Genomic DNA, 12,274 nt, shown 5'->3' on the forward strand with positions numbered 1-12,274 from the left:
ATATAGGTGACAAGCATGGGGAACAAGACACTTGCGGGGCAAGTTTTCCTTTTTAATACAAAAAATATTATGTTTTAGCGTATTTTAGTCTAGAAAAAATATTAAAAAATATATAATAAAAATATTATAATACTCAAAAAATAATATCAAATAATAATATAAAGTTAAAATTAATTTTTAAATTTATTTATAATTAAATAATATTAATATAAAATTTAAAGAACAATTTAAAATATTAGATTGTTACAAGATCTATCACCCATATAAGAGAAAAATACACTAATCCTAGCACAAATACCCGATTAAATTTAACATATAATCTAAGACAAAATCCACCACTGGAATAAAAGAGAAATGTACTTTCAAAAATTAAACCCTATTTACCTGTGTGAAAAAAAAAAAGAAAAAAAAAGAAAAAAAGAAAAGGGTATATTTCCACTCCACCGCCACCGACGGTGATGTTATATTTATTTGCTACCACAAAAATTAAAATAACAAAAATTAAAAATAAAATAAATAAGTGAGGATGCGATGCAGTGGCATAAATACAGGTTTGGGCTATAAATACAGGCTTGGGGATGCGTCGTCTCGTCGGATAGTAAGAACTGTTTTTGCAAAACATTTTTGGTTTCTGAAATTTTGTTTTTCTTGTTGTGAGAAAGAGAGAGAGAAAGAGATCAATGGCTTCAGAAGAGGGACAGGTTATCAGCTGCCACACCGTCGATCAGTGGACCGATCTGCTCCAGAAGGGCAATGAATCCAAAAAATTGGTAACTATTTTTCTATTTTCTTGATTTGTTTGGAATTTTTTATTCAATTTTCTGTATTTTAATACTATTACTATCTCCTTTGTTTTTTGTTCTTTAATCTCTAGATTTTTTTTTTCCATGTGCCTTTCTTTAATGGGTTGTGTTAGTCTCTTGTTTTTGGGAATATATAGCCTGAATCTTGATTAGGGTTTTGTCAAGATGGTTTTATGTTTGGGGTTCCTCTTGTTTGTTTTTAAATTTTCTTTGGTTTCAATCAAATTTTTAGTCCTGATTTTATGTCAAGTAATATTCTGTTGATAATCCAACGTTTATGTGAGATTTGGGTGTGATTGCGGTAGGTTAGGGTTATAAAATTTCAAAAAAAAAAAAAAAAATCTAATTGAATCGAATTAGATGTGTTTGGTGATAAACATAAAAACCCCCAAAATTTACTTATTTAAAAAAAAAAAAAAAAAAAACCTGAAGCGTCTTTATCAGTTTGATGCTTACTCTTTACAAAAGGAAAAAAACCTGAAACGATTTTTTTGTTCTTTTGTGGAAAAAATAAAAGAAAGACCTTTAGGGGCCATTTGTTTTGGATTATGTAGATGGAAGGGGATTAGGATGACGGAGGTGTTATTTAGTGTTGTGTTTGTTTGTAGAGTTGGGGAGGGGTTTAGGATGATGGAAGTGATATAGATGGAGGTTGGGGAGGGGATTGAGATGGAGGTTGGGGAGATGGTATTAGAAAAATAGTGAGGGGATTAGAAATTTTTTTATTTTTTTTATTTTTTATATATTGAGAATTTTTTTATAAATATTAATGATTAATTTTTTATATTTTATTGTTTGTTTTATTATTTTATATAAAAATAATTTAACAATTCTTACACTAATAACTATCATTAAAACAAACACAATTTTACTTAATCCCCTCACTATCAATCATCTCACTATTAATCCCCTCACTATGAATCCTCTCCATTCTACCACTGAAAACAAACGGGGCCTTATAGTGTATAAAAATGTTTTAAAACATAAAAGAAAACAAAAATAAAGAAACATGTTGGTGAGTTGTTGGAGTTGGTTGTCAGCGGCGGTGAAGAGGGTGAACGGATATGATGGCTGGAGGTGGCCGCTGGAGTTGGTGGTTAGGGTGACATGTCGGACATGTGGACACTCATGTCCCTGCCATGTACACAAACACGGCACCCATCTCGTGTGTCGGCGCTTCTTAAGGGTCTTCCGTGAAATATATAGGTAAATCATCCATTTATAGATAGATCTAGTGATTTTTCCCCCTTTTACATATGATTGAGATCTTTGGCACATTCACACCACAACCCCCAATTTTATTATTTTTTTGAATAAAGAAATCTAATTATAAGGAAGAAGGGGAAGAAGAACAGGCAAGTCTTCTCTTCCCCTTTTATGTTGTGTTGTGTTGTATTGTATGTCTTCTTTTTAAATCTTGTAAATTTTGATGGAACAACCAGAGCCAACTATAATGCTCAATATAGTTTTCTTCCATTTGTTAAAAGCTTGGATACTTTTGTAGTCATTTGCCTGAAAGAAAATACTAAGGATTTATTGGGATAGGTGGTGGTGGATTTCACTGCTTCATGGTGTGGACCTTGCCGTTTCATTGCTCCAATTCTGACAGAGATGGCCAAGAAAATGACTGACGTCATATTTGTCAAGGTGGATGTTGATGAACTCAAGGTAATCAAATATATAAGGCCCTTTTTATGGGTTCAATTCTGACCTGAAAAACTGTATGATCAAATGGGATTATCTCGATCTTGAAATTCCTGTCGCAATTTCTAACAAGAAACTACTTTTTTTCTCTGTAGTCTGTTGCTGAGGATTGGGCCGTGGAGGCAATGCCTACTTTTGTATTCATAAAAGAAGGAAATATCGTTGACAGGGTTGTGGGCGCGAAGAAAGACGAGCTGCAGAGTACAATTGCAAAGCACGCCGCTAAGCACGCCGCTGCCCCTGTTGCTGTTACTGCTACTGCTTGAGTTGTGTTTATGTTTGAGGAGATGTGAAGCTTGGTACCTTGTCATAGTTGTTTTGTGCAAGTATTTATGAAACTATGAAGTTTTAGTAGGCCCTCTAATGGTTGAATGCATGTACTTATCTCTTACTGTATCTATGTTGAAGGAAATAAATCTATGAATCTTCGTACCTTCTAGGACTTGTGTTTGTTAACTATGGTTTGTTTTTTCTCGTATAAAAAAGGAAAATTGAACCTCAAAAGAGCATATCTTTTGTTTTTTTTCATACCAAGTGGAAAATCCAACTTGGAATTGACTGACAGCTTGCTTTGCTCTGGAGAGAATTTTCTGAGTCTTCTGAATGAAATTTGTTTGCAGCAATGATAGAGATCCCGAATTTTCCTGGCTCGAATGGCTCGAATTGACCAAAACGACGTCGACGTCGTTTTGGTCAATTCGAGCCATTTGAGCCGCGAATATTGTGGCCAACAATCATTTTTCATTTGTTTATTAGGATTGTCAGTGTCTAGATGTTGAATTTAATAAATCTTTGAGGTTAGATTTGAAATTTTAGGTATAATGCTTACTGATGAGAATTAGTTGGAAAATATTTGAGGGGTACATTGGATTTAATGGGTTTGAAATGATATGCGATTTGCATTTGATTAATGCAAAGATGATGGGACAGGCCTTGGTTTCAATGAGCTTGACATTTGAGAGCATTGTATCAACATGAATTGAAGCATAGATGGGTTTTGTGAAGTTGTAAAAAATTAATTTTTTAATATTTTTAATTTATTTTATTTTTTTATAAATAAAAAATATAAGAGGTAATTTAATTTAAAATAAATAAAAAGTTAAAAGCGGAGACCCCATAGAAGCATGTGTTTTTCTTTCTCATAATTGGTCCAGCTTACAGGGGGTGTGGTTAACTTGCATAAAAAGAAAAGGGGCACTTTTCATAAATTTCTTCACCTATTTATATTCTATATATTTAGTTTATATTATTTTTTTATATTTTAATAAGTTTTTATAGGTGATATAGCTATTAAAATATTTTTAATAATATTTATATTTATAGTGTGGATATTTAATGATTTGAATGTTCACACATTCTTATCAACGTGAATGTTAACATATTAATGTAAATATTTATATTGTCAATGTGAATGTTCACACTATGAATATAAATATTTACACATCAATATGAACATTCACAAATATTTACATTGTAAAATATGAATGTTCATATCACCAAATTATTAACCGTTCAAAAAATATTTGTAAGGGTAAGAATATCCATAAAATATTTTAAATATGAGAATTAGGATTTGGTGGATCAAATGTTCAAATAATAAGACTTATTGGAATACAAGAATATCTTATGGACTAATTGGAATATAAACATTTAAAAAATAATTTTCTAATAAATCTATGAAAGAAAATGTTATTTACTTAGAATTTTTACTCTAAAAGGTATATATTTAATTAGAATTTTTACTTTGAAAATTATCTCAAAATTAACATGTGTGGCATATATTCAAAGTTTGTGTAATATAGGTCATATAAATAAATGTGGCTCATAAATGTAATTTTTGAGTATCTTTTTAATTAATAATTCAAAACATTAAGAGTGTGTTTGCTTGGAGGGATTATTTCATGGGATTAGACTATTAGTCCATCTGGATTAATAGCCTTTTGTTTGGTTCAATTTTTTTGCTCTGGATTAATAGTCCCTTCGAACTATTAGCCCTTCATATGAGGGATTATTGTATCCTAGGGGGAGGGGTGAGATTATTTTCATGAGATTGATATCTCATGGGACTAATGTGTGAAATGTCCATTTTATTCTCATTCTATTACTTAATAAACAATTGAAAAAGAGTAAAATAGTCTTTTGAACATTTATAAATTATTTTTTTAGTGTTGTTAATTTAAAATTATATATTAAATGAAAAATATAAATCATAAATTTAATTTAATTAGAAATAATAAATTAAAATTATGGCCTTATAAATTAATTTTTTTTAGTGTTGTTAAAAAATTAAATTTATATATTAAATAAAAAAAATTAGTGTTGTTAATTTAAAATTATATATTAAATAAAAATATATAAATTATAAATTTAATTTAATTGAAAATAATAAATTAAAAATTATGGCTTTATAAATTAATTTTTTTTAGTGTTATTAAATTATAAATTATAAATTATAGATTACAAATTTAAAATTATATATTAAATAAAAATTATAAATTACAAGGGTAAAATAATCTTTTGAACATTTATCCTTATCCAGTCCGCCCAACCAAATATTGGATTCACTAAAAATAGCCCAATCCAGACATCTAATCCCATGACTAAACAAACATAGGATACAAATTCAGTTCAACCAAATAGTCCGGGGACAATGTATCTCAGGATTAACAGTCCGACGGATTACAAACCCCCCTTATCTAATCTGTCCAAACAATGTTTAATCGATAGGATTAGAGTATGAGATTGTGATTATTAGTCTGTCGGTCCAATAATCTTATGTTTATTTTGAAATTTTGTTTCAGAATTATTAATCGAATGGATAATTAATCCAACAAATTTATAGTATTATTAGTAATGAGATAGAGATGAAATTATATATCCTAAGTTAGGAAATAAAATAAAAATTTTAAGAGTTTTTGTTTGCTTGGTGGGGGGATGGAACCCCATCAGGAACAATGTGCCGTCACCCCTAGATAGATCGTGTTTCCCTTCAAAAGTAATATGCGTTTTGAGTACGGGATAAGGAAATAAAAGAAAAAGGGAATAGGTGTAGTTTGACTTCAACAATAATCTTCTGTTTTTATTACGGGATAAGGAGAAGGGGATACGAGATAGAGAATATTGACTATTGCATTGGTGGTGTCTCACTTCAAAACTCATTGGTGGTATAACTTATACTAATTAATATATTAGGAGAAAGTTTGGTATGTTTAGAAAAAATCAAAAAATTAAAAAGTCACTATCTTATTTAAGTTATATCATCTTATTTAAATCATATCGCCTCTCTAATATATCACTTCGAACTCAATCCAAACCCAACTCATATTTCATAAAAAGTCAAAAAATACACTTATTTAGATCATCACAAACAATCCCTAAGTAATATACTAATTATTATTATGTCATTATTATTGACCATATCTATTAATTAAATTACAAATATCTAAAATTTTTAAAATCATATCACATCTGTTAATATATTAATTAATATACTAATTGTCATATATAATATAAGTCAAACTTATATTCTTTTTTATTACGGGATAAAGAGAGAGAAGGAAAGGGCGATAGATGTGGTCTGATTTCAACCGTAATCTTTTTTTTTTATTATTTTATTACGGGATAAGGAGATGGGATACAGAAAGGAGAATATTGAGTTTTACATGTTTTTATTCAATGTTTATTTAATGCACTATTAAAATTCTTGTGGAGGTTTAAATGGGAAAAAATAGAAATTAAGTAATAATATAGGAATTGTTGTATTAGGAGGATTAGTGTTTGGTTTGTTTTTGAGAGAGTGATTTTTTTAAAAAAAAAATTGAGGAGAGAGTTTAGAATTTTTTTTTGATTTGTTTGGTTGTATATTTTGAAAGTAGTTTTTGAGTCTGAGATAATTTGATATTTTATTATAATTGAGTAGATATGTGTGAGAGAAAAAGTGATTAAGAATGAAAGAGGAAAGAGAAAAAATGATTAATTGATATGTAAAAAAGAAAAAGTGATTTTGAAATTTTTTTGAGAAAAACCACAAACCAAACAAAATTTTAAATTTTTTTTAAATAAACAATTCTCCCATAAGCAAACCAAACAACTGACTCTGGAACTCTTTCATCAAATGATTAAAAATAATTATACGTTTCTATGACATTTTAACCAAACAAAATAGATAATATAAAGTGACAAAACCATTTCTTCTTCGTGTGCTAGATGATCAACTTTTTCTTTTTTTTTTTTACTATTTATATCTAATGAGATGTAAATAAAAATTACACTAAATAATTTGGCATAGATTCTAAAAATAATTTTTTTAAAAAAAAAAGTTATAAGTAGTTTTCATAAGTTATACCAAACAATCCCATAATACATCACTTATTTTGTCTGAATAATTTATTCCATCTATTTATGTCACAATTAATATTACTTATCTCCTATAATCTTATATATTAAAAATTTTATCCCATCTAATCTGACAGTATAACTCATTCCTCAAATCTATCAATAATATATTCATATTCAATTGCATAAAAAATAAAAAATAAAAAATAAAAATTGATTACCAAATGCTCCCTTAATGAATTACACGTCATTTGGGAACCTCGCAAAAAAAGTTAATTTTGTTAAAGAAGAATTTTTAAAAAAATTAAAAGGTCGTTAAGTTGTTTATTATCAACTAAAAAATAACGATGATGCTATATGCATCAATAAATGTACTAATTAGTTAATATATTAATTAACACATATAGCATTATTTAAAAAATAAATGCTACATCAACTTTTTTACTCACAAATAAAAGCATATTAAGTAATTTTTTAAACAGATTAACCTTCTTAACTAAAAAAAAATAATTAAAAAAAAATCTAAAAATCACACAAAAGGCAAACCCAAACGAGCACTCACTGTCACAGATAAATAATTTACATTTGCATTTGCATTTACATTTCAGCAGAATATCCCAACAAGCAATACAGACCGTTCGATATGTTCCTGCTGCTTTTGACTAAAACACAAAAGATTTGCCATGATCCAACAAATAAAGGATAAATTATACGGAAATTTGATCAGAAGTCCCTCGTCCAGACACGCTTACAATTATTAATGTATAGACTCCAATAAAACTTTTATTTATTTTTTATTTATTTATTTATTTATATTTTGGGAAGGATACGGAGAGTACAAAACTATATTTGTACTGACGAATTTACCCATTTTGATTCATTTGTGAAACTCAGGAGATTCACGTCGTGCACCATATAGATCTCAAGTCGATCACGTGAGAAAGGATGCTCAAAGGCGGTGTTTGGCAATAATTTTTTTAGGTTTTTTTTTTTTATTTTTTTTACTAAAAGACAATTTTTTTATAAAATAAATTCAAACAAAATATTACATCAAACTCCATAATTATTTTACTTTTTCTCTCACAAACATCACATTCAACAACAAAAAAATCCAATTATCTTTTCAAAGATGATTTTTTTTTTCTAATAATATCCTACAATTAAAAAAATTTACATAAAAACTCACTTCCAAACACCAACTTTGTTGATTTGAAAGGCTTACAGTGTGGGACCTCTGAAGGTTTATGAAGAGATGTGAGTGTATAGGATTACTTTGTTTGCTTTCGAAGGTCTCGTTTGAGAGTAGACTATTTTAGTAATTTTTTAATTTTTTAATTAAAATATGAGATAAAAAAATAGTATGTTTAGAGTGATTTTTTGATTTTTTATGAAAAAAATGTGCAAAAAATTAGAGAAAAAATGAAATCTTTGACTTTTTGGTATAGGTTATAGACTTTTTAGCTTTTTAATAACTTTTTGGTTTTTAAACTAAAACAAGCACTTACCAAATGAGCCCTGAGTTGATATGCTTTATGTTGTGTTTGGAAAAGTTGGTAAAAAGTTAATTTTCTAGCTTTTTTATGACTTTTTTGATCTTTTTGTGTAAAAAAATAAAAAGGTGATGTGACTTAAAAAAGTCAAAAAATCAAAAAACTAAGGTAGCGTTTGGTAGAGTTTTCTAAATATGATTTGAGAATAGAATTATATTTTGAGTTTGTGAGTTTGGAATTATGATTTGAATGTGAAAAATTTGTTTGGTGAAAAAGTTTTGAAAAGAGTTTTGAATTGAGTGGAGAATTTTTGATGTAGCATATGCTATTTGATATAAAAGCTTACAACTCATAACCAAACACACAACTTAAAATTCTATTCAAAACTCATAAAAAATTTAAAAATTCTAAATTTTTTTATTTAAAATATAAAAAATAACAAGTGCCAATTGTTTAAAAAAAAAAAAAAAAGAGCACGGTTCTGGTCAACCGAGAGGACGATTGGTTAGTCCAATTTTTTTCGGCTTGAAAAGAGTTTTCAAAAATGGGAAAGAGTTTTCAAAAGTGAGTATGAAATTAATTTTTAAAAACTCTAAACAAACAAAACACTCAAAATAAGGAGTGAAAATGTGTTTGAAAAGCTTCTCCAAACATAGCCTAACTTTTTACCAGTTTGCCAAAACGCCCTCTATCACTTTTTATTATAACATCTTTCACGCATGAATAGTGAATAATTTTTTTCAATAATATTATATTTATCATATTTTAATATCATATTATATTAGATTTGTGGGGATATATTTTCTAAGTACCAACACATGGCAAGGTGACGCCGACGTGTCAGCCGAGGTACCACGTGTCCTGGTCGTTGTGCCGAGGTAATCTCGATTAGGTCGAGGTTTCCTCCGAAGATATCGGAATCCAAGATAAGCAGATAGGGAACAAGAGTCCAAGAATGATGAGGAGACTTAGTCAAGATGAGGATAAAGCTCATAGGGAGTTTATCTTTATCTCTTGAAGAGTCCAAGGTAAGTCTAGAATTGGAGTCCCTAGAAGTCAGGCTTCTAGTGGGATTAGGATTGAGTTAACTATAAAAAAAGAGGCATCCCCGTGGGTCTAAGGTACGCAATTTATGCTTTGAGCAGTGAGTTTAGCACTTGATTATCTTTGAGAGATATACTGACTTGATCGTCGGAGTGCACTCGGGTGGAAGAACCACCGCCGGAGCCTTCTCTTTCTGTTACAGGTTAGCTGAAGCCATCTATTCTGCCGGTGCTCTCTAGCTGATTACTAAACGGGCAGTGTCATCAGAAAATCACTCACACAATTTGGCGCCGTCTGTGGGAAATTAGAAGAATAGTTGGCAAATAACGGACAGAAGGAAAAGATTGGGGACGACACTCCTGCTGGGAGTGGTAGACCTATCGACCATGATATCGAAGGAGACAACCACAATGCAGAAACTCGCGACCAGGGCCACGAAGAGAAAGACGCCGGCCAGGAGGGCGACACTTCGAAGAAGACAAACCAAAGCAAGTACTATAACGAAGGTAACCTCTAGGTATGGAGGGATAGGTGCCTGCGGAGGGATGAAGAAGTAAAAGAATTGGCAAACAAGTTGGCAGACCTGCAGTCGGTCGTCAACTTCATGATGTAAAACAATGTCATGCAGCCACCGTACCCGCTGCAGGACACGCCGATTCCAGCAACTAATACCCAGAAGGGAGGAAGGAAAACAATCCCCGAAGCCCCTCAGTACACCACGAGCGGAAGGCACTCTCACCGACCTTCCAGAGAAGTCGGACGAGAGGAGCCGAGACGAGAGGAGTCCCGAAGGACGTATCACACGAAGGACCCAGAGCCCAAAGAACATCGGCATGTTCAAGGGCAGGCGCTCTGCTTTGATACAACCCATAGAGAAAGATCAAAACGGGCCCACTACGAGGCCGAAAGTAGTGTGCCGAAAAGATTGAAGTCCAAAGATAGTCGAGCTCCAGGGAGGAGTAAAGAAGACTTGAGAGATTACCTCAAGAGGAAGCAACAGAATGCTGAAGCCGAGGTAACTTCCCCGGTTAAGCCGAGGACACCATTCTTGGTGGAATTGGACAAATTTGAAGCACCAAAAAGATTCAGTATGCCGAGGTTCCAAATATATGATGGTAAGTTAGATCCCAACTTTCACGTTGGACTATACCCAAATTCAATGGCATTATATAGTGGGAACGAGCCGTTGCTCTGCAAAGTATTCCCCTCATCCTTCGGGGAGATTGCATCAGATTGGTTCTATAAACTACCGAAGAGAAGCGTAAAGACTTGGGAAAGCCTGGCCGAGATATTTGTGGCCAGGTTTGTGACGAACAAACTACAGCCCTTGAGGGTCGACGCACTGATGGCTTTAAAAATCACCAAGGATAAAGGCCTTAGGGCCTACGCAAAAAGGTACTACGAGGTGTTCAATCGAATACCCGAATGTAACCAAGAGGTGGCGGTTGTGTCTTTCAAGAATGGCCTGAAAGATGATTGCCCACTACGGAAGTCTTTGGCAAAGACATTGCCAAAAAGCATGGAAGAACTCATGGCGAGAATCGAGAAGTACGCCAGAGCCGAGGAGGATACGTCGGGAAACAAAGAGACAAAGCAGGAGAAAGGAAATGGCTCGCCGAAGCGAAGCCGAGGTAACAATGGATCGATCAAACAAGAAACGAAATTGAGGGCTAAACAGGCAGTGACGACTGTGTTCCGAATCCCGGTCCACAAAGTCCTGGATCAAATACGAAACCAACCCTATTTCAGAGCACCGACAAAAGCACCAGGGGAATTTATGGGAAGAAATGTCGGTAGACGTTGTGCTTACCACAATGAAGAAGGGCACCTAACTCAGGGTTGCAGAGCCCTAAAAGCACACTTAGAAGACTTGGTGAGGCAAGGCCATCTGAGGGACCTTGTCGATGAGGCCAGGACAAGGGAAGAACATGCAAGATTGCCTCAAGCACCAGCAGCTCCGTCTCCCCCAGCACAGCAACCACAGGCAGGAGGACCACGGGTGGTTAATGTAATTCACTTAAAGGTGAACGACAAGACATATGAGGGGAGACCCAAAGGGTAAAACACCTACAGCACGTGAACCAGGTCGGACATAAAAGACCTCGGCCTGAAGAATGCCAAGGACCGATGATAGCCTTTACTGAAGCCGACCTAGAGATGGTCCAGCATCCACATAATGATGCCTTGATAGTATCCCTCCAGGTTGGGGAGTGCCAAATGAAACGCATCCTGATTGATCAAGGCAGCTCTTGCGACATCATGTATGTTAGATGTTACAAGGAGCTGGGCCTTCATCCTGATGACTTGGAGCAATCCAATGGCCCGATGGTCGGCTTCAATGGAACGCCAACGTGGCCACTGGGCGCAACAAGCTTGGAAGTACAAGCCGGCACTAAGAAGATCAAGACAGAATTCATAGTGATTGACACGCCCTCGCCATACAACATCTTCTTGGGAAGGCCATGGTTACATGCAATGTGGGCAGTTCCCTCAACGTTGCATCAACTACTACGGTTCCCAACAGAGCATGGGATTGAAGAAGTCAGAGGAGATCAACTGCAGGCAAAGAATTGCTCCATGGCAGTAATGAAATCCACCTGCAACATTCAAGAATCGGAGAAGGCAGAGATTGAAGACAAGGACATGAAGGTCCTAGAGGATGTCGGCAAGGAGCCAGCCAAGAAGAGTGAAGAAGCACTGAAGAAAGTCCTCGTCCAGGAGGATGATGAAGAACGCTTCTTTCTTGTCAGCTCGGGCTTAGCCGAAGAAGAAGAAAGAGAACTGGAAACTTTTCTGAGAGCAAACATAGAGGTGTTCGCTTGGACGCCTTATGAAATGCCTAGCATTGACCCCGAGGTCACATGCCACAAATTGAACGTTGACAGAACAGCCAAACCC

General features: G+C 33.3%; 1 protein-coding gene across 1 annotated transcript; it reads left to right on the forward strand.

Annotated features, from left to right (window-relative positions):
* The first annotated feature begins 242 nt into the window (after window positions 1-242).
* LOC114303843 (thioredoxin H1) lies at window positions 243-2,946 on the forward strand. The gene is made up of 3 exons (XM_028248988.2): window positions 243-770; window positions 2,349-2,471; window positions 2,603-2,946. Exons 1-3 carry the CDS (start codon window positions 681-683, stop codon window positions 2,771-2,773), a joined length of 384 nt encoding a protein of 127 aa, XP_028104789.1. The 5' UTR covers window positions 243-680; the 3' UTR covers window positions 2,774-2,946.
* The last annotated feature ends 9,328 nt before the right edge of the window (window positions 2,947-12,274 follow it).

This window comes from Camellia sinensis, chromosome 6 (genome assembly GCF_055761805.1).
Source record: "Camellia sinensis isolate YWXY chromosome 6, ASM5576180v1, whole genome shotgun sequence".
Taxonomy (NCBI): Eukaryota; Viridiplantae; Streptophyta; class Magnoliopsida; order Ericales; family Theaceae; genus Camellia; species Camellia sinensis.